At 39.4% G+C, this 26,380-nt stretch overlaps 1 protein-coding gene across 1 annotated transcript in view; it reads left to right on the forward strand.

The window, feature by feature from the left end:
- Nucleotides 1–12,836: 12,836 nt before the first annotated feature.
- The window catches only part of LAD1 (ladinin 1), a 30,173-nt gene continuing 16,629 nt past the window's right edge, over nt 12,837–26,380 (forward strand). The window contains exons 1-2 of the mRNA XM_087962456.1: nt 12,837–13,124; nt 24,445–24,594. Of these exons, the coding sequence (XP_087818582.1) occupies nt 13,087–13,124; nt 24,445–24,594 (188 nt within the window). The 5' untranslated portion in view covers nt 12,837–13,086. The remainder of the gene's footprint in view (nt 13,125–24,444; nt 24,595–26,380) is intronic.

Below are 26,380 nucleotides of genomic sequence, written 5' to 3' on the forward strand. Positions count from 1 at the left end.
TGGAAGTGAAACCCCAAGAATTGTAGGCCGTATAGGAAACGGTGGGAAATATTTTAACATGTAGCCATGCTCTGTGACATATTTTGTAATATGAATACTCTTTTATCAATTGCTATCTTGAGATTTGTACAGAGGGGAAGCAAAACTAAGGAATATTAAAGAGCATCAGTTCCGGTGTGTCCCTATTGTGCCTAAGGGTTGCAAAAGCATGGTACATTTTTATTTTTGGTCTGGAGGACTAAGTAGCAGACTGCACTACTTTATGAATAGATAGCATAAAAGACGCAGATTATATGACCTCCAGTTTTACTTAGGTCAGAAGTACAACTTGTGTAAACACACCACACACACATTAGTTGTTTTACACTGCTTATTGCCAGGCTAAAGTACCAGAAACAGAACAGAGATAAAGTTAAATATTACCTATGCTCTGCCCCCCAGGGAGTTAGTGCGTTCCCTCCTTGAAACAGGTAAGCAGCTTGCTAATTAAACCTTTCCATGCAAACAAACAACATAGTACTTAGGCTGCATGGTTTAAAAGTTTGAGGACAGAACATGGTTTCACTTATTTACTCAAAATAAAGAAATAATTCCACTTCAATGGTGTACCTTTTGAGTTGGAGGGTACAGAAATGTGACGAATAAATAAAAAATGATTTCAGTAGAATTACACACTGTCTATTAAAAGCATTGCAGCGGGGGGTGGGGACGACAAAAATTCATTTAACCACCTTTTGCTGCGCTTCCATCTTGTATCTTTTGGTACTGTAGTTCCATAAGGCATGTCAGATGAGTAAGAAGCTTAGAAACACAGGAACCAGATTTACAGTAGAGAATTTCCAAATAGTCTAAGATTACATAGTTAAACATAAGGCTTCCAATAGATTTGACAAGTTACTTCAAATAATATATTGTGTATTTTATGATGTAGCAATAGCAATAGCACTTATATACCACTTCACAGTGCCTCACAGCCCTCTCTAAGTGGTTTACAGAGTCAGCATATTGCCCCAACAAGATGGGTCCTCATTTTACCCACCTCAGAAGGATGGAAGGCTGAGTCAACCATGAGCCAGTGAGACTCAAACTGCCAAAGTGCTGGCAGCCAGCAGTCAGCAGAAGTAGCCTGCAGTACTGCATTCTAACCACTGCGCCATCATGGCTCATGTAGTTGGAGAAATGAGTCACCAAAGAAAACATTACCACACTAAAGAAAAAGCCAATCTAAAAACTTTAATCCTGTACGTTTTAAAAAAAAATATCATTGCTGTTTACTTTATTTACTTTCTAATTTTCTAGTTTGACTTTATCCCTTTATGAGCTTCATTCCTTTTTTTAAAGCCTTTTGCCTTGATTAAGAAGAGATGCCTGGCTTTGAGTCAGCTGCTTTGCTCTCTTGTAACCATACTACATCAGAATAAGTATGGAGGGTTAATTGATCAACCACATATTTAATTAGAAGTTCTCCATGACCATGGCTTAGCAAATAGTAGAGCCAATAGGTTTGTGTCTTAGTCTGGATTTTTTATGTATCTTATCTACCACCCTTTGTTCTGTTTTGTGCATTTATTTTCATTCTTCAAGAAGCATAGAAACCTTACAAGTCCTCCATTATTCCTGAATCTGTTCCAGAGCTCTGTATTCCCACACTAACACCTACATTTAGTACCTGGGATCAGAGGCATCTGCGGGGCATGGCAGATTTTCCAAAAGTCAAGATAGCGGTCACAACTGGATAATTAAGTCACCACATTCACCATCCCTACAGTTGGCTATGGATTTTTATGGATTTTTTTTAAAAATAAGGAGATCAAAATGAACACCAAAAATATAAAATAAAGAAGAAAAAAGGAAAGAAATCAAAGAAGGAAAAATTCAAGAAAAGAAAAAAGATGAAGAAAAATAGAAAAGAATATATATATGTATGTGACTTCTGATATTCTTCACAGCAGTGATTACAATATATTTTAATCTTTCTCTAAATCTTCACCATATCACTCTTCTTTCTATAATTTATCCTGTCTAATCATCAAACCATAAATCATGTTCATTTCCCCCCATTTTTTATGCAACAAGTCTATAAGAGGCTTCCAGTTACCATTATATGTAGATAGTGTGTTTTCTCTAATCAAAGACAGTAATTTAGTCTTCTCAGCAAGATCTACCAATTTCACCAGCCACCGTGTTGACTCTTTCTATCTCTGGTGATATAATAACCTTGCCACAGTAATCATATATTGAAATTACCTTCCATGGCTTTTGATCCCTGCTTATGGTTGGGCTGCTTTATTTTCAGCACAACTGTAGCATATCTGATCTTTCCATCTCCCATGATAGCAATAAAACTTAGATTTACTATTCCCTAATGCTTCACAGCACTCTCTGAGCAACTTACAAATGTCACCATATCACCAGCACTCTCTGAGCAACTTACAAATGTCACCCTCAAGAACCTGGATCTTCTTCATTTTACTGACCTTGGAAAGAGAGAAGCCAGTCAGGATTGAATTCCTGGCTGTGGGCAGAGTTAGCCTGCAATATTGCATTTTGACCTCTGTACCATGATGGCTCTGATGAAGGCCAACAGAGATTGTGATTTTTCCCATGGACAAGAGGTCCTGCTCTACTACACTTTCCATTGTTCAGTTGATTAAGCATTGTAATCATAATTTCTTAAAGTGTAAAGTTCTGAACAACTTTGCAGATTCCTCCCCAAAGGCATCCTTCAGGGACTGTGCATTGCTTGTTTGTCTGTATGCATATCACTCCACTGATTCTGTTTTAAACTGCTGCTGGGATTGTTCAGGGCAGTTTTGAAACTACATATCATTGTAAAGATTTTGACAAGCAGAACAACCGAAGCAAAGGGAGCTGGGTATGAAACTGACAGAAATTCCATTTTCTCTTCTCTTCACCTTTAAAAGCAGCTGGCCTAAAATCCTCCAGTTTGGTAAGGGTGATTTTGCTCAATTGCAGCATGGATAGGATGGGACCTGTGGTAGTAATAGTAAGGGGGTTGATTTGTTCTAAAAATCTTCCTTGCCTTCCCCACAAGAAACCTTCAGGTTCATGTTAATGGTGCCTATCTGAAGGCAGAGTTTGCTATTTTAGAATAAAGAACCCAATTATCCTTTAAAAAAACAACTACTCAGATGATTGGAATAAGGGCAACAGCCAAACCAGTGTACAGTCTGTATTCTGGAAATAAACCTGAGTCAGACTCTGATTGAATAGTATGTTTTTCATTCTTTTATTGGTCAGCTGGGAGGAAACACAAATTGGGCTACTAGAAAACCCAAAACATAAATTTATACTACTTTACCTACTCTCTGCATTCTGAAATCTACAGCAGTAAAGAGAAATGTCTAGCCAATTTCCACTTAGTCAACATGGAAATGTATCTGCTGAGCTAATGCTGGACAAATAGATAGAAATAGGTGGCAGCTATCAAAACTATCCATCTTTTCAAGAAATATTTTTGCAATTAGCATTTTTCATGCTCAGTTTTATTAAACCATTAGGATTCCTTCAACCTCAGCTTGTGCTAGAAAGATATATTGGTTTTCAAATGGCACTTTGCTGAGATTTGGGGAACTAAAATCCAATAAGTTTAGAGAACAATAAGCTAAAGAAGGCTCTGCTAAGAAATAACCCTAAAATGAAAGGTTTCTTACTGTATGCTTTTTTCAATTGATGTTGCCAGACCTAATTTTTTTAAAATTTATGACCATTTTTCATAAGCAGATTTGTAAATTCATCTTTTCACATACGAAAAGGTTCAAGTTGGGAATCTTAAATATTACTATACTATACTAAACTAAACCTAAACCTAAACCTAAACCTAAACCTAAACCTAAACCTAAACCTAAACCTAAACTAAACTAAACTAAACTAAACTAGATTCTGAATTTTGACTTCTAAGATTCCAAATACCGGAAAACAGTCATTATGTTTTTATACATACACATGAAATGTGAGTTCAAAGCTATTATCACAATATGTATCATAGGTTTGCTATGCTGTTGTTCTAGAAGCACCATAATTCCAGGTACGTCTACTTAAAGAAGAAAAAAAGGCGCTGACACAGCATAATGTACCCTCTCCCCCAAACTAGGCCATAAACTGTCATTCATACTAGAACAACAAAATTATACCAGCTTATAGAGGAAGAAACTTTCACAAGACTTACCGATTAGGTCCAACCTTGTTCACCTTATAGCAGATTTGTGGATTCAACTCCCAGAATTCCTTAACCAGCAAAGCTGGCTGAGGAATTCTGGGAGTTGAAGTCCACAAGTCTTAAAGTTGCCAAGGTTGGACACCCCTGCTTTAGACTGTCTCAGAAGGTCTTAAAAAGACAAGTTTTAATATATTATAATTGCTACTTAATGATACACGTGTCATGTGCCTCACATGTAACTGCATCTGTGTAACTCTTCTTCTCTACCCTCTCCATCTCCTTTTCAAACCTTTCATTGGTTTCATCATACCACATATCTGATGCAGTGAAATACGGTTTAGGAATGCATATGCCTTTTAATAAAATGTGTAATTTATTTATTAAATTTACATGCCGTGACTCTGGGCAGTTTACAATGTAGTACAAATAGAAATATAAAAACAATTCTAAATATAAAAGCAAATAGATCGCAAAGGATGAAATGTAAACCAAGCAAGTGGAGCAGAGGAGGTGCTTTCTCTATCTCTACACCAACCACCTCCAACCTACAGCTTCTCCATCGACCATGCCAACTGGGAGTGGATCTCATCTCTGGTGGTGAGATGTTCCAAACAGTGAGGAACATGGTAGAAAAGATTGTTCTCCTAGACACTGCCAGCAAAAATATGCAGTAAGCCCCTTCTGCCAGAAGGAGTGGGGCAGGCCGGTCCCATTGGGGCAAGACAGTTCCTCAGATAATTTGGACCTATGTCATAAAGGGCTTTAATGGTGATAGGCAACACATTGAAGTGTACCTGGAAGCTAGTGTTTGTTGGAAAAGGCTACCAGATTTCTGGTTTTTCATCATCACTATCAGGTTAACCAAACATTAAAATAACCACTGGTTGTTACTGTATGCAGATGGTTTCTTGGAAGCTATTCTTCCTTATTGGTTCAGTCATAAGACATATACAGCCTTGGCAATATAACTATAATGTGATATTTCAATACAACATTATCACATTACCATTTATGGTAATGAAATCATAATGAAAGGCAAATGTCAGAATGCAATGCTGAGACAAAAGAATTTTCTATCCACCAGGAAAATGAAAGCAAGGAAGGAATTTTTGGATTGTACTGGCAACTAGAAATCAACTTAAAGATGAAGTCTGGGATCCAGAGCCAAAGGAGTAAATCACCAGTACTATAGCAGGTGGTTGCATCATTTATATTTTCCTCTCATCCTTGCAAAAATGATCTATACTCCAGGGGCAGTAAATGGGTACTAGTTATGTCTCCCATGATAATAATTTCAGAAATAGTTAAACTTTCCCAGTAGACTTTTTTTGTGAAAATGAACACACCATGTTACCAAAATTGCAAATTACCAAACAGTGAAAATGTTAGGGATTCCTGCTCCACTATAGGATTGAGATTGCTACATGAATTGCTACATGGATATCTTTTGTAACCTTATCTTAAATCAAATAGTTGGTGTAATCCACAACTGTATGCTTCTATCATAGCCTACTGTCTGGTCATTTACCAATAGAATGGGCCACATGTGGCCAACTGTATACTGTGGAATTTCTACCAGGGGCCATTGATAGGAGTTGCAATTCAACAACATAGGTGTGTCACATTTCATCTATCCTTGATTCAACAAGAAATACTAGGGAAGGAATCTGGATATTCTGCATGTTGTTTACTACTGTTTTATTCTTATTTTGAACTTCTTGAGAATAGATTCAAGCATAAATAATGAAGCCTTACCCTAATTAACCCTAACTATGAATGAGTTATGATGTTATCTACGAAAAAAAGATTTTGTATAAAGTATGTTATTAATATAATTTAACAACAACTGCAAATTGCACAAATAATATTGCATCTAATGTGATTCAAAATTCAACACTAATTCACCTAACCCACTAAATCTTTTAAGGTAGCAAAATACAAATTTTGGTAGGTTACTATATGGGATATTTCAATATATTCTTAATAAGACATCAAGGGACAAAGGGAATGCTACCAACTCACTTAGGTGACTTTTCTTATTTGTTTACATTTTGGATTATTTATTTAAAAATAATTATACTACTTAGCACTTTATGGTTCTTACTGTGGTGGAAATAGGCTTTTCAGGTGGGGTGGAAATGATATCTCCACCCCAAGAATAGTTCTTTCTTAATTGATTTGAGGGCCTCCAAACCAGAAGAAAGGATCCATCAAGCCATCTGGTAAAATAACAAGGAAGAGAGATAGTTGTTTCTCTGAATTGGTGTTATTATAGCTAATCCCTGAAGAATGAAGCCTTTTATCCTTAAGACTGTCTGTACAGTCTGTAGCTGTTTCCATTTGTCCCTACAATGGCTAATTCCTTTGAAAGATCTGCTAAGATTTCAGCTGGAGCATCAGCTATATCCTATGGCAATGACTTTCAAACTTCTTGGATTAAGACCTTAACTCCAGGATCAGTTGGAGTTAAGGTCCTGCTAATGGTGGGCACATGATGGCACAAGGTGTTTACTATTCTCCCGCCCCCCACTCTTACAAAGGCACTGACTTTTCTGCATTAATGAAACATTGCTAAAAGCCGATTACAAAGAAAAGCTGGTTAAAAATGGAGGAGAAGGGCTTTTGACTGATTTATTATTTCCCAGGTTAATTGCAGGTAGGAACCTTTCATTAAAGTAATGCTATGTTAACCGTCTGCATTCAACTGTCAACAACAAGAGAAGTCCCCCTCCTTTTCCGCCCAAGGGATGGGAGATTGCTTCCAAACCAACCAGTCGCTCAGGTTTATTGGATAAGAAAATTAAATGCAGGAAAGAAAAATAAGGGAGGTAACAGCAAGGAATATATTGTGAAAGGGAAATCTGGCTGGTTCACAGGAGTTCCTGAGCCAGACCCCTGCAGCTTCGTCACTGACAGGGAAGATTTTGCTGGGAACCACACTTAGATAATCAATTCATACAATAAAATTGCTGAAAATAACACCTGGGACTTGAATTTACTTATTGCTTTGACTATCAGGGTAGATGAAACTAGGTCTTGATTAAGTCTAGTTGGGCCTCCAGATTCCTTTGGATGTTAAGCAAATTGTGCTCTTGCTAGTAATCTTCTGGGAGGATTATGTTATGAGCATAAGCAGAAAATGTCAAGGAGACTAGGCTTTCTCTATATCAGGGGTATCAAACTCATGTTGTCACAGCGGCTTTACGTGACATATCAGGACCTTTTCCCCCTTCGCTAAACTGGGCGTAGCCAGTGCGTGATGCATCTGGCCCACAGGCCAGGAGTTTGACAGCCCTCCTCTTTATCTCCTGATACAGATAATCCTCAATTTACAAACTACAATTGGAACCCGGATTTCTGTTGCTAAGCAAGGTGGTTAATGAATTCACACCTGATTTTATGACCTTTCTGCCCTGGTTGTTAAGGGAACCATTAGAGTTGTGAAGTGAATCATGCAGTCATTAAACAAATCTGGCTTCCCTCATTGACTTTGCTTGTTGGAAGCCAATTTGGAATGTTAATCCCAGGACTCTGCAATTATCATAAATATGTGCCAGTTGCCAAGCAACTGAATTTTGATCACATGATCATGGAGATGATGTAACAATCATAAGTGTTGAGACTTGTCATAAATCACTATTTTCAGGGCCATTGTAACTTCAAATGAATGGTTGTAAGCATAGGACTACCTATACTCCTTTCTACCTTATATATGACCTATAATGCACTTTGATTGAAGCTGGGGTTGAAAAACCAAAGCCCACAGCAATGTGTAAAGCCCAGTGATTCTTAGATCCCCTCCAGTCACAATAGCTAAAAAACAGTAGCATAGTTTCCTCTCACAAAAACCATGAAACAAACCCTAAAAGAGACTTAGTACATTTGAAAAACACAAAAAATATAATATCTACCCTTTCCTTTCAGTAACAAACCTAGAGGTGGTAGTGGGAGGCAGAAAATACTGGTCCCAATCAAAAGGTATGACAAGTGCTAAGTACTATAATTATTTTTAAATAAATAATCCAAAATGTAAACAAATAAGAAAAGTCACCTAAGTGAGTACTTGGTGGGTGTGACAGGGGAAGGATACTGTAAAATCCCCATTCCCTCCCCACTCCTGGAGAAAGGTTGCACAATTCCATTCCCCCTCACCCTACTAACCTGCTTTCCAGCTCTGTTCTCCTTTGCAGGGCAACAAAAGAAGATCCAATCAATCAGCTGGGACTCGGGAGGCAGAGAATAGATGGGGGCGGGGCCAGTCAGAGGTGGTATTTGCCAGTTCTCCGAACTAATCAAAATTTCCGCTATCGGTTTTCCAGAACTGGTCAGAACCTGCTGAATACCACCTCTGGTAGGGATTGTTGGTCCAGGAAACTTACTGTGGGCTGGTTGGCTAAATGTGCCCTCACCCACATTTGGTTGTAGACCTCAGGTTTAGGATAAATGAATGTCAAGAATTATTTAATCAGCAATGGAAATGAAACAAGTACAACTTGCATTTTGCTGATGAGGAAACTAGAAATAGGCTTTCCTTGGTCTTGCTCTCTTTCTCTTATTTTTGCTCAAAATGTTTTGACATCCATGGATTCTTTCAGAAAAAAGACACAGATCATTGTATCCATGCATATATACATGTGTAAGATATAGTACTGGTCACTTATATTTTAAGTGCCAAGTCTGAATCGTCTTGTCTCAGGTGATCTTTCTTCAAATCATATTTGGTTAGCTGAGTAGAAAAGAAAAAGTTATGAGTTTCTCAGGATTTGCTGGATAATAGGTTTCCCTTTTCAAATCACAGGTTATCCATGCATAGCCACTTTTCTCTGTGTATCTGAGGATGGAATAAGCCTGGATGGATGGAGAGACAACAATATTTTTAGAACTATGGGCATGAATGTTCCCTAGGAATACAATCTATAAGGAAATAAACATAAATAGCAATAGCACTTAGACTTATATACTGCTTTATAGTGCTTTACAGCCCTCTCTAAGCAGTTTACATATTGGCCCCAACAATTTGGGTCCTCATTTTACCCACCTCAGAAGGATGGAAAGCTGAATCAACCTTGAGCCTGGTGGGATTTGAACTGCCAAATCCCACCTGGTTGCAGCAGAAGTACCTTGCAGTACTGCACTCTAACCACTGCGCCACAGAGGCTCCTGTAAATAATGGAGATGTGATTCCAGTTGTTGCCTGAATTCCAACTATGGTATAATTGAATTGCTACAGGAAATGTTGGGAAATTATAGTGTGAAGTCACTGATTAGGATTCATTCATTGTTTTGCATAGTTTAAATAATTACATTGTTGCCATGGTTGGGTTGATGTGCTGAAAACATCATGGAATCATACAAAGATACAACCTAGTACTTGTGTAATACCTAACACAAATACTTAACTCACCTCATTAACATAACGATATAAGGAGATTGTGATCCATGTGCTATCATTCGCCACCCCTTCCCCCTCTTCTCCCTGCAGCTGCCATGAAGGGAATGCAGACCAGAGTTCGGTATCACTTACAGCAGGGGTCCCCAACCACCGGGCCGCGGACCGGTACCGGGCCGTGGAGCACTCTTTACCGGGCCGCAAAGAAAAAAATAAAAAAAATGGCGGCTTTCTTCACCTTCGTGAATGCTGCTGGGATCGGGATCAAGGACACAAATGAAAGAAGGGGAGGGAGGAAGCAACCCAAGCCTGTCCTGCTCTCTGGCTCAGCTCTCTCAGTCGCTTTCTCGCTCCTCCACCAGCCCAGGAAGAAACTGCTTCAAAGAAGCCGGGGGTGGCTTTTCCTGTCGCCGCAGCTTCCTGAAGCGCCGTTTCACCCCACCCCGCCCGCCCGCTCGCTCGCTCGCGAGTTCAATCCACAGTGCTCCGTTCTGCCTGCCTGCCTGTCTGGTTGTTTGGGAGCAGCTTCGGCTGAGAATAATAACTATTCGCCTCTTTTTATCAGCCAAGCTGCTCAAACGAAGAAGGCAGGCAGGCAGGCAGGTAGAACGAGCACTGTGGATTGAACCGCGAGCGGGCGGGCGGGCGGGTGGGGGTGAAACGGGCGCCGGGAAGCTGTGGCGACAGGAAAAGCCACCCCCCGGCTTCTTGGGCTGCTGGAGGAGCGATAGAGTGACTGAGAGAGGAACGAGGCAGACACCGGAGGGAGGGAGGGAGGGAGACACCTGAGGGATGGGGCTGAGGGAGGCAGGGCCGAGGCGCCCTGAACTTGGTGGTTTGCTGGCAGGCGTTTTATTACCCGACTAGGTAACAACATCAGATGTTACCTAGTCAGGTAATGAAACGTCTGCAAGCAAACTACCAAACTCGATTCTCTCCCCCGGTCCTTGAAAAAATGTTTCTGCTTGAAACCGGTCCCTGGTACAAAAAGGTTGGGGACCACTGACTTACAGCACTGTCTGCTTTTGGCTGCTGAGCCTATTTAGTTGTTTGGACTGCAATATTTTTGTAATCACATTCAATGTGATCTTCCCATGTGAGTGGGCCATCTTCTAATTGAGTGTCAGCTTGCCTCAACAATTCCCAATAAGGGGATATTGCAGCAGCTCATTGTAGAAAAGATTTAGGAGTTGTTTCTACCTTCTCTAATCACAAGGTGATCTTCTCTTGCTTCTTGCTGGGAACATGGGCACTGTAGTTGAGATGCTTTGAAAAGGCTCGGGGGGGTGTCAATGCAGAAACTGCAAAATCCACCCCCTGTCAGTCAGTCAGACCCTACCTTGAACAGCGATCGAGAGAGGCTTTCTCCTAGTAAGCACCCTGGCGTAAACCCCGCGTTTTCATGGTTGGCATGGTCAAGCGGACGCTCTCGCAAAACTGTTCGTGGCTGGAAACGGAGCCCAGTCCACGAAGGGTGGGAAATGTGGCAATCCGAGCGCAATTCTCTCCAACGGTCCGGACTGACAGCGAAAGATTCTTTATGGAAGGGACAAAACGAACGATGCGGAGAACGGAGGTCGTAGCGGCATATGACATCATCGGAGCTGTCACTACACACACACAAACCTGTACACGAGAAATAACTAGGGTACTTTGGGAGCCGGGCACCCCCAGATCTCCTCCCGAGCAGCCCTGCAAACAGGCTCCCCAGCCAGCCATCTGATACATCGTGGGGACAATACAGTGTCTCTTGCCAGTAAGATTCCCAATAGTCAAAGGGAAAAACAGCGAGGGCCTTTAAAATGCAGTGGCTTGTGTTTTCTGCCAACCTTTCTGGAACTACATTTTTTTTTCTGATAATGTATAAGTGGTTATTTATATTGGTGATAAATATCTGATTACATCCCCTGTTCTTGCTACTGATTGATGCCTGCTCTGGCCCTTAAAAGCTATTAAGCAACCACAATCTGAATGTATCCTCCCTGTATTTTGCCAGGCACCAGAGAAGGCTCAGAGGTACTGTAGATGTGCTTCAGAAAGAACTGCAAACTTTTTTTTAAATGTTTAATTCTTTATTAAACAATTAAACAAACACGGACCATTCTTACAATAAAAAAGTTGAACATGGTACAGTCTCCCTAACATCAATCATTGTCATTACTTTGCTAAATCCAGTAGTAATATTACATAATTCTCCTCTATACACTTTAAATAAAATATATACATATAATCATTCCTTATTCTCATTGATCTTCCTCGTCTCTAGCCAACCATAAAATTTCTCCCATGATTTATAATAATCCAAATCTTCCTTATTTTTAAGTTCTTTTATTAATTTATCCATTTCTGCGCACATTGTGATTTTCTTCAATATTTCCAATTCATTTGGGATGTCTTTATTTTTCCAATTCTCTGCATATGCTAACTTTGCTGCAAGAAAAACCTGCAAACTTGAGACAGCTGACATCAATCTCTCATCTCTGGCTTCCCCTTCCTTAGGGAATTTTTGTGAATGCTTATTTTCTCGGACTGTTCTTCTAGTTGCAATTTTTGGAAAAAAAGAGGGGTCAAGGTGAAACGATGTTGAACTGTGCAGTCTCTTCTTCCATTCGAGAACCGATGCTTTGTTTGCAGAAAATCCCTGTTCCAGCACCTGCCTGAAAGCAGAAGCACTGCTTTCAGTCCTAACTGGGTGAAACAGGATCAACCCTCTGATTTATTGGAAGGAGCCGTATGTCTGATCTGCAGTGGCCCTTTCTAAATGGCCATTATCTGACACCAGGTGAGGGGGAAACAGGCACTTCTCCAAATTGCAAATGTAGCAACAGTGGTTCATCATCTACTTGTCAGCAGCAGAGGAAGGGGCTTCAGAAACCGAGCCCCCTGAAAATGATAAGAAATGGACTTACTTGCACTTGGGTAGCTGCGATTGAGATAGGGTTAATTTGCTAAAGGAAGGGCTTTTTTTTCTTCTTCTTTTTCCTCTCCCGAGCTCACCACTTCTGCCTGTACAGTCGTGGAGAAACCCGAGGCAGGAAAAACAGGTTCTAAGCAGGGAGTTGCCCCCGAAAATCCAGGGCGCCTGGCCCCGAAAGCGGAGCTAAATTCAAATCCGTCCCCAGTCCGGGCATAAAAGAATGGCTGCCTTTGTGCGCAGGCTGGGTCACGTCCCACCCTCGCAGGGTGCCTTTTGCAAGGTGCTGCTAATAGACAAATTACAGTTCCAGCCTGTCAAGGCAGATAAGAGACCATGTGATGCAGGCAACCCTGCAGTAGACGGGTGGCATCGCAAGGTAAAGGTGCGCTGCGAGGCGCAGAGGAAGCAAGGAAGCGAGCGAAGTAGCCAGCCAGCCAGCATCTCTTGCGAAGGGGGGCGTTAAAGGGCTTCTCGCTGCTACCCGGGAGCCTAGCAGAGTTCTCCCTGGAAAAAAATTACATAAAATAAAAAGCAGTCAATCGGTAGACAAGATCAGCATCCGCCCCGGTCAGAGCCCGTCGGAGAGAGACAGCAAGCAGCATGTCCTTCAACCGAAAGAACTGGTCCGCGCTGTCCAGGTGGGTTTGAAGCAGCCTCCTCCTCTTCCCTCCTCCTCACCCGGCTCTGGAGGCAGACGGAGGGGGGCGTCGCGGCGGGCACAGAAGCCTCCCCCAACTGTGTTTCTTGGTGTCAACTTTCGGGACTGCGAGCGCCCTTCGGACTGATTCTTGGCCAAGCGCGCTACGGCTGTTGGGAGTTGTAGTACCATTGGTCTATTCCAGACCTAGGAGAGAATGCTTTTTACTGCTCTTTACTAGGAGCAAAAAAAAAAAAAAAAAAGTAAAACCTGAGGGGTGCCTTAACTTTTTTTCGGAGTTCTTGTGCGACTCCTTGAAAGGCTGCGGTGGTCACCTCTGGGGGGGAATGGGGTTCCTTGAGGCTGGTTCACGTGAACCCATCCGGGGATTGTCCCCCCCCCCCGCTCCTCCGTCCCGGGAGCGGCAACTCCCTGTGAGAACAGACTACAACGAATAGGGCAGGGTTGCAAAACGGAATTCATTAGCTGGTTTAACATATATTGATCAATTAAGAAGGCGATCCTATGTAATAGAGGAGCAGGTAGATTTCTTTCGAAGATCTAACCATTTCTTACAAAGTGTGGATGCCCGGTGCTAGCTCACCTGTCTTCTTTAGGATGATGAAAAAGAGTTCCCACCAACCTCGTTTTAGAGCCCCTCCTCAGATATATCCGTTATTAAAGGACTGATTGATTATTTGCTTGGCTAATAATGCAACTTGGTTTCATTGACTTCAGTGTGCTTTCGTGCAAAAGTTTTCTCCAGTCTGATGCCCTCCGAATTCGGTGGAGACTGCAAGTGCCTTGATTTTGATCACAGCAGTTTCATTACATCTGGAAGATAGCAGGTTGAGAAGACTGCAGCCTTATAGAATGAGCACGTTGTTGTTGTTTGGGTGCTTGCTATGTTTTGAAATAATGTGAGGAGATGGAGATTTCTTCTATGGTGTCTCATTAGGCAATTATCACTTATCCTTATATAGCCTGAGCATGAAACCAATGTGTTGGCTGAAAAATACTGGGGGCTTAGGTTTCTGATGTTGTAGCATTATAATCTTAATAGAATTAATGCATCTCTGAGGACTCATTTGTACATATCTCATATGTTAGAGATAGGAAGTGGTACTTACGGTATTGGGACTAGATCTTATCTAGGGTTATACAACAATTCCACACGGCTCTATGTTTTTAGGAATAGCAAATTTAACTTTATCACCATATGGATGGACGCAGTGAGCAACCAAAGAGGTAGGCTGAACATGAAAGGAGAGGAGGCATTGGGAGCACAGTTCCTAGTCCTCTTTGACAGCTGTTCAGGGCTTGTCTTATTTAGCTTGAAACTGGAGAACTCAGGCTCAGTAATACTAGTTGCCCAGGGCCACTTAAAGCATGTTTACAAAGAAGGAGGCTTTTTTTTTTTTTGGGTCTCCTGCCTTCAGCAGGTTAGCATGGGAGAAGGTCTTTCCCTTAAAAGTTAGTATGAGAAGATAAACCTTGTGTCCCCTTTGAGGTGAAACTCAAGGATGAGAAGATAAACCATAAGGCCTTGAACAAGTGATCGGATTCCCAAGGAAAGCCGCTTGCATGGACTCTCCTGGGAGATCACATTCCAATCAAGTGCTGATTGTTGTCTAAATCCACAATTCTTTGAAGAATGAACTTGGAGGCACTAACCATACCAGATTTATTTGACCCACACACTAATATTTGTTTTCCATGGAAGCTAACTGATTGGTTTTATGATGAATTAAACTGCACACTTGGATTCTTGCTCTTTAAATGACCTGAATATAGATTTCCCCATACTGGAAACCTGTACATTCCTAGGGTTCTCCACCAGCTCTAGTACATGTTTTTATGTCAAGTTTGGGCTAATAATTACTCATGAGGGTTACAAATGCTAATTTCTGATGGTTGATTTGCTCTCAGCAGTGTCAGTCAGTGCCACAGTATGCTCTGTCTCAAAGAAACAACTATGATTAACATCTATTTTAAATCTACATTTTTAAACCAGATATTTAGGAAGTTCATACATTATTCTACTGTCATTATATTATAGTAATTAATGCTTTCAGTATTACTGGTTTGCATTTATTGGCACGTCAGCAAAATATATGCTATTATCATAGCTACAAGGATTGTGTAACTTCTCTGTTTGCTAATTTTCTTCTTCCTTGACTACAGTTTTCCTTCAAAAACATTATAGAGTATAATATTTGGGAGGAAATACTTGACATATTTGATAAGGGACTCTTGATGTGATAGAATACAAATATAGCAGGATCTGTCTTGCTTGATATTCTAGACAACCTGAAATGAGATTCTTTCAGAATTGTTCAGAAAAAGTTGGTAGATACTTTGTTGGTGGTGGATAAAAGCTATTTCTGTGCTGCAAAAAAATAAAAACAAGCAACCAATTGAGTAGTGAAAACCTATTAAATTTGATGAAAATTCAAAGGCAACTATGGATAGTGAATAGAGTATTTCTAATTATTATTAGCTTATTTGAGGCGTGGAACTAGGTATACTGATTGGGCCAAGATAGGGAACATTTGCCTTCATTGTTCTTTGTGAGAATTATTCTAGCCTTGCTTCTTACAGGTTCATTATTTGGGGTTGGGGTAAGAGATGATGAAGTTTAACACCATTTTTAGTACTACTGTAATCATGTGCTCTCTCTCTCTATGCAGTATATATAATGATCACTTCTATCAGAAGGAATCTCTAAATTGTTGTCAATGACTGTAGTTGAGGCAGGATCCCACTTTGTTGGCTGCCCGTTCAAATTTTAAAATGTGCTATTTTAAAACAAGCATGAAATTAAATATAAATTTATCTGTTTTTACTTCCCCCCATTTTGATTAAACAGTAAAGGAATTCATTAAATTTCTGAAAAGAGCTATATAAACCTAAATTACTTCTGCCATTACCCCTACCCCCAAAAAATTGCTTATATAGAGATCAGTTTCATATGATTAATCAGATTGTAAGCAGAGGAACTGATTGGCAGTTGTGTTTTGATGATGTCAACATTAGAGTGACATTAGTTAATAAGGCTTAATTTAATTTATCCACATTTAATTAATCTCATTGAATGGCAGAATATTTTGCTAGTTTGGAACAGATCTGAAATGAATAATTGTAATTAAAGTATACATAAAATATTAATTTTTTTCTTCAAGTATCTTAGCCTGTTTGCATATTCTGCTTTCCTATAGCTACTTATATAGCTCTACCATCTATGTCTGTCTAGATATCATTGTTGAACTATTGAACTGGAAGTTGCTCTGGTGATTTCTCCTTTATTCTCTTTTGGAAACCATGAAAGCATTAATCATTTTCCTGTCAAAATAAGTATTCCCCCAAAGTTGAGCTTTTCTTCTGTAACTATATGGGCATAAATATGTAGATTTCTTAACAATAACATGGACATGATTTGCTACTGCCTTCTGAGATTGTCTTCAACTTGTCTCTAGCTTATTTATGCCTCATATCTCCTGGTGATCTTCCATCCAAGTAGGTCCAGTTCCAATTCTGTTAAAGTATTGGGGGAATCAGCCAAAAACATCTAGGCATTGTTACCTGCTTCCTACTACCCATTCATCTTTTTATACATCTTTTTTATGTTATAAAATTGTATTAAGGATTGAAATTGATACTACAATATTAAAGTTATTGTCTCATGATATTTCTTGCCAGAACATTACCTTCCCTGGAATTCCAACAGTTCTTGTTCCTTGATGATTAAATGTAAAGGAATGACATAATATAAAGCCCTGTGGAATTTCAATTAAGAAATGACTTAGACTACCCCTATTTTTCCAGGAACTGTAGGGCTCGTATTATCTGCATACAGGGTAGGGCAGCCTTTTTTTAAAAAAAAAATGGTTGTCTTGATGCTGGATAGGAATTCTGTGAGTTGTACCAAGTTAAAATTGGTTGGTTTAGTCTGATGTATGCAATAAACTGATATGCAAGATAGACTGTAGCCCTATCTTTAGAATAAGATGATGTTGGCAGAGAAATACTACTTTTCAAGATTTTTCAATGCAACTATCACTTATACACTTATATTGTCTATGTTAGAAAGGGAGTGGAGGCATAAAAGAAAGACAAGTTAAAGCCTGTGAGGAAAAACTGTTTAATGCAAGAAGAAAGAGAATTTTCAGGTATCATGGTTTGTGATTCAGTAACTCATCAGAGTTCTAGTAATAATACTCTAGAACTTAAAGAAGATCCAGTGAATGAACAGACCAAAGAGCAGCAGGAATCCTAAAACTTTCCATCATTACATACAGAGGTGGTATTCAGCCAGTTTGGACCAGTTCTGGTGTACTGGTAGCGGAAATTTTGACTAGTTCAGAGAACCGGCAAATACCACCTCTGGATGGCCCTGCCCACCGGCCCCCACCGCTACCTCTCCTATATGCCCTTGTTTTTTAGCTTAGCTGATTCACGTGGCAGAACAGATTGCCATACCTCACGAGAAGCATACGCACATAAAACCGCACATAGATCTGGTAGGAAAAAAAATGGAAACCCATCACTGATTACTTAGCATCTGGGCTACATAGTTGCATGTGATTGGACCACAGGCTTCCCTACTATGTATTCTCTCAATTTTTAAGAATCCATCTGTATTCATGTGCTAGCTTATGCAAAACTGTATCTTCAGCCATTTTTTCTGGAGATACATTTCCTCTTTTTGGTAACATAGGAGTAGCCATCATTTATACAGATTGTATTTGTATAAATACGAACTTTTTATTGTATTTTTCTTTTAATGAATTGGTTTTTATTTAAAAGTTGCCCAGGGTTATTTCAGATGGCATGTAAATTAAATGGGCAAACAAATGAATAAAATATCTTATCCCATCCCCCCTCTGATTGTTGATTGAATCCTGTTCTGATCCTTAAAAATTTGAATCCTTCCCCCCAATTTTGCCAGGAATTGGTGAAGGCCTGGAGCTAGATGAGCTTTAGAAATAGCTGCAAATTTTAGGTGGCTGGCATCTGTGGCATTAGTGGTCTTCATCCTTGATGGAAATCTGCATTTTTCAGAGTCAGTCTCTTGGACTGCTATTCTGGTTGCAATCTGTGAAAATGCCCTAAAATGAGAAGGCAAGGCGAAACATGGTATGTAAGAAGAGGGACAAGCAAGAGACCTCTCTTAAAATGCGAGGTGCTTGTCCTGGCATCAAGCAGTGTTTTGGAAGGAATGAAAAGAACAGCCATGTGTGAGTGGTACAATATTTGTTATTCCTGAACAAAGTCTCAGGTTTAATCTGTAGCAACTGCAGGCAGAGTTGAGTGATTAAACAGTACAGATTACACTGAGTTAGGTAGCTCCAAGATGATAATAATTTCTGTTGTTTCCAAAGTTTCATATCCCATCCTCTCAATATAATACTTAGTAAACATTTTTTTTTCTTTTCATGCCTCATTTGTACAGAAAAGTATTTTTTTCCCTTGTTATTATTGCCACGTGTGTCCACATCCCTCCTAGCCATAGGATTGATCAACTCTAGCAAGTCAAGTGTTCAAAAATGAAAACTGGAAAATGTTATTATTTGCTACAGTATTCATTTGTCTTCTCACTTAACAACTTATCTTTCATCCTGGCAGTTAAAACTACAAATGATAGTTGCTTAAGACTACCTATGAGTCCTTGTTTCATAGGTCTTTGATCTTTGGACCACACAGGATTATTATTTATGTAACTCATCACTTCTGGTATTATTGATTTCTTCGGTGTTCTAATCAGGAAATTTGCTTAATTATTATACATTATTTTAATTCTTTTTTTTCCCTTAAATATGCAAGACAATTTATTTATAAGTGAGCTAAAGCACCAAGACAATAATCTGTGTGCAACTTTTCTTATACAAATTCAGTGACATGAAGAATTATTACCATGAGCATCACTGAAACCACTGTGAATATATAACAGGGATTTCAGCATTTTCAAAAGCCCAGTTCGTAAGGGGGGAAGGAAAAGGAAGAAAGAAAAAATGTCTTTATAAGAAGAAAGGAGGTGTGGTAGAAAAACAAAGAGAAAGGGAGGTGACCTCTGTTTTGTTGGTAATGGCCTCAAGCTCAGGTACAGCTTCCATTAGTTATGTCCTTTGTGTTAAAAAAAGATTCCCTATTATGGAACTTAATATCCTTTGGAGAATTAATGAGCTGTGACTATTTGTGGAATAGCATTGCAACTCTTTAGCAATAATTAATGAACATTTCCTAATCACCAGGGGAATATGTACATAGAAAAAAAAAGAAATTTCTATTAGAGTATTTTGTCCTTATTAATTAGTTGAATGTTTTATGAAACAGAATTGAATGTTATTTTAGCCTTGATTGAAGGCTAAAATTGCATTTCAGTACAATTGCAATTTTCAGTAGAATTTTGTCAACTAGCCAATGTGCACATTTTTCTATGATAGAACTGTAGAAAATTAAGCTGCAGACTAGTCTATATATATGGTTGTGCATGTGTACATGAGAATGAGCAAGAGAAAGAAGCAGAGGAAAATGAGATAGATGGATGTATCTACTCCTCTACTTACTTTTGCAGTTCCTGGAGGAACTAATGCAGCCCTCTCCACTAATCAGGCTATATTTTGGTATCCTTTATAATATTTGTAAATGGTATTTGACAACTTAGACAGCTGTCAGAATAGCCAGCTGAATGCATGAATTTTCTGAGCTGAGGACTTAGCAATCAAGTGAGCAGGCAAAGAATGAAATACACAGAAAACCCAAGTCAAATATACAACCTGTCAGCAGCAGCTCTCCAAAGCTTCAGGCAAAGTTATATTTCAGCTTTTCTGGGTGATACTGAACATTAAATTAGGATTTTCTGTATGCTACTTGTTCTGCTGAAGAGGGTTTTCGGATGACTTTCCAAACCTTCTAGTTGCTTAACATGAATGCATATCCTGCTTTTTTCCCCACCCTATTCCAGTCCAGGTGTATTTCTGTGATTAAGTACCTGCTATTTTGGTGGTTGCTTGGAGATTTGGGAAGATACATTTTAATTTGGTAAGGCTACTGTAGTGAAGGAGTTGTGTGGGATGAGAGTAAGAAATACAGCACTCCTCCACATTAATCAGCCTGAATGATTTCATCATGTTACCTTGTGGAATGAATGAATGAATGAATGAAGGAAGGAAGGAAGGAAGGAAGGAAGGAAGGAAGGAAGGAAGGAAGGAAGGAAAGAGGGAAGGAAGGAAGACTCCAGATGGAAATTAATAGTGTGGGATGTGTGATACATCTTCATTTTTACAACAGCTATAATAAGTGTGATATATTAATTTTCAGTTGGCCCCTATAAATATGATAATATAAAAGGATCTGGCTTTATTTAATATTCTTTTTAAAAAGGGTGGAGTGTAGAGAATAGGAGATATGCAGGCTGAAATCTGAAGCTTCATTTATCCTGAGAAGGAAACTGCCACTTGCTGTGAGATGATTTATCCAAGATTATTCCGTGAAGAGGATGGACTTTGACCCAAAGCTCCTCCCAAACCAAACTCATTTCACTGGAATCATATCAGCAGATGAGTTTGAAATGGAACTTGGGAAGCACCTAAAACATATAGAGGCATAGTTTATAAGCAGCAGGTGTGTGGGCATATGCACAAACTTAGTTATGTGTGGATGGATTTTATGGATTGGTGGAGGTACACTCTGCTTGTGATTCTGTCACTTTCTTGTACCCAGAAAAAAAAAAAAAGAAAACCAAACGAAAGATCAACAGTCTTGTCCTGCTTGTTTTTGCTTTGATTTACTAAATTGCCCATAGTGGGAGCTGGATGCTTTTAATAATTATTAGGAAAGTATTAGGATTTTCTCTCTTTACTGGTTGAGGTCACAATACAAATCAACGCACCATTGTATAAATCCACAAACCAGAGGAAAGCAACATACAGTTTGGGTTAATCTAATTTTAGTACTAGCTATTATTTTATGTGTTGCATTTATATTATATTTTTCAAAGAGATGTATTTAGACTTTCCTGAAAGTTTTATTATCACAGCAATCTTATGAGATAGCTTAGGCTGGGTGATAGCAGCTGGTTTAGTTACTCTGTGAATTTCATGGCAAAGCAGGAACTCAAACCTGGATCTCTCCAGGATTAGCCACATTTTATCATCACTAACTGAAACGTAAATTGAACACTGCTATGCAAGATTCAATTCAGGGCTATGAAATGTATGAGGATGCATGGTAAGAAATCATTGGTGCTTCCTTACTTATACCTAATCACAGTAGAAATGAGTACGTGCCCTGGCCACTTCATTTTATTGTCACATCCCCATAATGTTGCCTTCATCTCATCCATAATCCATGAGTGACACAATATTAATTCATCTTTAGCTGTATCTAAAGGAAGTAGAATTGTCCTCCTGCTTCCAGGATCATCCAAGGATGATCTCAAATCCCCCTAACTCTGTTAGCCATGGGAATCTCTTGATTGCGGTGATTTGAAACAGAGGTACAGTAAGAATTGGCAATGTATATGGTAAATTTTATTCCAGTATAGGTTTCTATCCTGTCAGGAATGAGAGAACAACATTTCAATACAGCACTGGAGTAAGTAGCCTATTGTCTACTTAGTTTAATGGCAGCAGCCACTACGTTTCAAACAGCAGTATTCCCCTTCCCTACTTAGAAATACATGGGATCAAAATCTTCATAGAAACCATATATTTAGCCCTGGGCCCTATCTTTTATTAGTTGAATTGCTTGGGATTTTGAATACACGATGTTTGCTGACACTCAATGCCCCTGTCTTTTCTTAGTGCTCTGCACAGTGCTAAGTCTTCTCAATTACCAAATAACAATTAAGAAGAAGAGCATGAGAACTTGCTTGAAGGACAGGAGAGGGAATGGCCTGATTGCTGACAGTGCAAACAGATGCCAATTAACCAACATGTTGCTTGATTTTAAGCATACATAAATGATGTAACAGGAATGCTATTTGTTGGACTTTGATTACTCATTCAGACTCCACACTGATGTCAGTAGCCTAAGTGGTTTCTTATGTACAGCACTCTTACAAAGGTATTAGATGCAGATCTGCCGGTGGTAAGGTTTCTCTTAATCCAGGCGATGATAGAGAAAAGGAGTCTTGAGTGTGAAAAAATATGTCAGAAAACAGTATCCAAAAACACAGCTGGGTTCTGTGCAATTTGGAGATCAGACTCTACAACTGCAGTGATGGATAACTAAGTCAAGCCAGTTACACTGTCTTTCAGCTCAATATTACCTCAATATTCAAGCATTACCTAGAATAATTTCAGAAGAATGTGGACAATGGGAAAAAAAGGAGAACAAACAAAGCACAGGGCTATTTGAAACAATGGTAATCAGTTTGATCAGATCATGACATCAGTCTAGTAAGGCAATACAGTACTCGAAAAATAGGATTATTGTAAAGGAGGGTGGGGCTGCCTTTTGTTGATTCAAAAATAATGAAAGAGGAAAATCTATGAGTCATAAATGACAGAGAACCTCAAGTATATTGAGAGCAGGTCTTGGATTGCCACCAGCAGTGCTAAGATGATTTAAAGCTTGGTGCCAGAGGTTTCAACATGCCCTTTTCCCCTCCCTTCAAAATATTTCTCCTATGTCTATCCCCTTTGATTCTGCATTTATACAGCCATTTCTTTGAGTGAAAAACATAATGGCTCAACTTTTTACTGAAACTAAAAATGCAGAGGAATATCTGCTGTGATAATTATTAACTAGCAACCTTGTGATAGCAAATCCCTGAATGGCAACTTTCATGAATGCCAAGAAACGGGGCAGCTCCAATGCCATGGATTAGAGCTGAAACTTCATCAGAGACAGAAGAGCTACCAAACATATCAAAAACTTGGACTGCTTTCACACTGCTGCCACAGTATCAGATGTGTCAAGTGATGCCCATGCTCAGGTTAGCTTTGCTTTGCCTTCCTTTCCTCCCTTTCTGTAGGTGACTGAAGAATAAGCTTCTGCCATACATTATTGCTGTAAGAAATCTATGCAATGTCATTATCATGGTTTTCCTGGGACTAACATGTCAGACCACTGATAGTGTGCTAACACGTAAACAAGAAGAGCAGGAAATGCTTCTAAAGTCCCATCCATACATGGAGGTATTGCAATACCTTCCCATTAAGAAAACCATCAGATGGGAGTATGCTCTGAGACAACATGGTTGAGATATTTGGTATTATTTTCTTTATGGTAATTTTGAGTCAGATACCTAGCAAAAGATGGGAATTTGGGGGTAGGTTGGTGAAATATGAGATATGAGAGTAGGTGTATGTCTTCCTCTGTAGCCAGTGGCATCTGATTAGACCTGGTCTGGTGGGGAAAGTCAAGTGTAGGCGGATGAAGTTGGTTCAAAGAGATGGAATCTAATCAAAGCATTGCAGCTGCACCAGACTAAATCAAGAAAATTGTCCTCAGAGGTAAAGGGCAGAGAAAACCAGAATTATGGATCATTCCAAGTAAGCTTCTTACCTATTGTAAGGACAATAGAAGCAATCAGCTAAGTCCAACTGCAGTTTTATGCTGAAAGCCACAATCAGTAGTACGTTCAACAGCACCCTTTCTGAAGAATCTGATTGAAGTATTAAAAGTTACTCCTCTGATTTCCCAGTCTGAGACATTTGTGAGGCTGGAAAAACTGAAGTTTTGGTAGGGGCTCATCTTTGAACTGATGGGATGAAAACAACACAGTATCCTTAGCCTGGGTGAATGTAGGGTTCTTCATTTTCAGCCATCTCTTGAACAGGCTCTGTTGCACTCCATTCAGAAAGCTGGTATCACAACTGTATACGGTGGGGGCTCAGCTATTCTAAATTATTCATACATCCCACTTTCCTTCCTTGTAGTTATGGTTCTTTAGACTGATGTACAAAGAAGCCTTGGCACAGGTTTAAAAACGATGTTCTCTATTTAAAGGCACAATTTCAAATGCATACAGAAGATAAACAGGCACTTTTCATATGAGTCTGTTCTGATACCTCCTTGAGAAAATTCAAAGGTTGTAATATATGATTATTGGCCTTGGTTTCTTCTTGTTGAATGTTTTAGATGAAAACGAACATAAACCTGTATATACTTTTACAACAAGACTTTTAAAACAATACCTATGATTGGAGGAAAGTCAGCTCATCTTATTTCAGATACGTATGAGCTCTGAAAGAGTTAGTGTCAATGTTGCATAGTTGCACTGTGTGATAAAAACCAGTCTGTTCTGATAGCCTCTTTTCTTTCTATACTGATTACTAATACTTTTCTGCCCCCCCCCTTTTTTTCCCTTCCAGCCTGGCTCAACAATGGTCTGTTGAGGATGGAGAGGAGCAGGAGAGAGAGCGCAGGCGAAGACATAGGCAGCTGAGTTCCACCTCTGAAACGAAGGAGGAGGAATCCTCCAGTAGCACAGTACAGAAGGTGACCAGTCAGACACCAAACAGGTAATTGTATTTGCAGGTTAGGCTGTTGTGGAGCTTGTGCAAATTGCTTGGAAATTGAAGCAAATTCTAATGATTTTGAAAAGAGACAATGACTTTCTGTTTGTTTGAACTAATATTATTTTATGAAGAATGGGGATTGAGATTTAGGGAGATAGGTATAAATTAAATGGAACCAGATTATACTTTGAACCTAACACTCCACCTTCTCCATGAAATTAAAACATGTTTCCATGTCTTCTCCTTTTTCTAACCTACACGGCTCTTCAAAATTGTGGGGAACAATGTGCATGTGTACAGAGAGGTGAAGACACAATGGGAATTGACAAAATCTCTTTACCTTTCATCAGTAGCGGGATTTAATTTTTTTTACTACCGGTTCTGTGGGCATGGCTTGGTGGGTATGGTGTGGCTTGGTGGGCATGGCAGGGGAAGGATACTGCAAAATCCCCATTCTCTTCCCACCCCACTATAACCTGCTTTCTAGCTCCATTCTCCTGTGCAGGGCAACAAAAGAAGACCCAGCCAATCAGCTGGGACTCGGGAGGCAGAGAATAGATGGGGGAGGTGGTATTTGCCGGTTCTCTGAACTACTCAAAATTTCCACTATCAGTTCTCATGAACCTGCTGAATACCACCTCTACCTTTCATGAATGGAGGACAGAGGTGATATTCAGCAGGTTCTGACCAGTTCTGGAGAACCGGTAGTGGAAATTTTGAGTAGTTCAGAGAACCGGCAAATACCACCTCCGATTGGAGATTTTACAGTATTCTTCCCCTGCCACATCCACCAAGCCACGCCCACAGAACTGGTAGTAAAAAATTTTGAATCCTACCACTAATGGAGGAGTAACTAAAGATTCCAATCTATGTTTATAGATAGTTTGTAAAGGAATAGAGAGAATGTATACTTTAATGCAGGACAGGATTATTTGATCTTTTTTCTGTTCTATGACGCCACACCAACTAAGATTATTATTATATTGAGTACAGAATGGATTGCCTAACTCAGAATAATTGCTGCTGGTTGTTGGTGACTATCAAGGATTTTCAATACAACACTTTCCAATCCTTTGACCTTCTTTATTTATTTAGCCAGAAATTTAAACTGAAGAGATTGGCATAATTTAGTTATGGCTTTCTTGCCAAATTCATAGTATATGAGGAAAACTCAGAAACTTCACAGTAATATTTGCCAGATCAGAGAGGGATAAGTAGAGACTGTGGTTCATTTTAAACAGTTCACAAAGTAGTTAGAGATCTCTTTCAGTTTTTCACAATCCTTGAAACATTCCGCACTTGCCTTTTTTTTTTTTTTTTGCAGCAAAATATCATTCCTTCATCAGCACTTTTTAGAATGATGGTCATAATGTATGTTTCAGGAGATGCAGAGAAGAAGCTTCTAGAGTGCCTGTGCATTGGTTTTTAAAAGTTGAAGAAAATGATAAGAAACAGCTTGGTGCCATATGCACTTTAAAAATGAAACGTGAATCTCGTTTGCATCATTCTAGTTATTATTATTTTTATGGAGCCGTATTAGTTAGGCTTTGTTCCAATGAGAATGCATTCCATCAAGACTCTGATAGGAGATAAATTCCTTAGTCACTTTCAATAGCACCTTTTTCATTCCAGTCATGGACCTTCATTTTATGTTTCTTTTGCATGATGTATACGGTATATGCAAGCTATCTACATAGAAGACATAGAGAGAAATTTTCTTTACTTAACATTTCTGTACCAAACTTTAAAAACAAAATCTGAATTGTCATCATCTAGAACAGGGGTGTCA

This window comes from Notechis scutatus, chromosome 3 (assembly GCF_049901735.1).
Source record: "Notechis scutatus isolate UNSWTSFEM ecotype Mainland chromosome 3, rNotScu1.2, whole genome shotgun sequence".
NCBI classification, from domain to species: Eukaryota; Metazoa; Chordata; class Lepidosauria; order Squamata; family Elapidae; genus Notechis; species Notechis scutatus.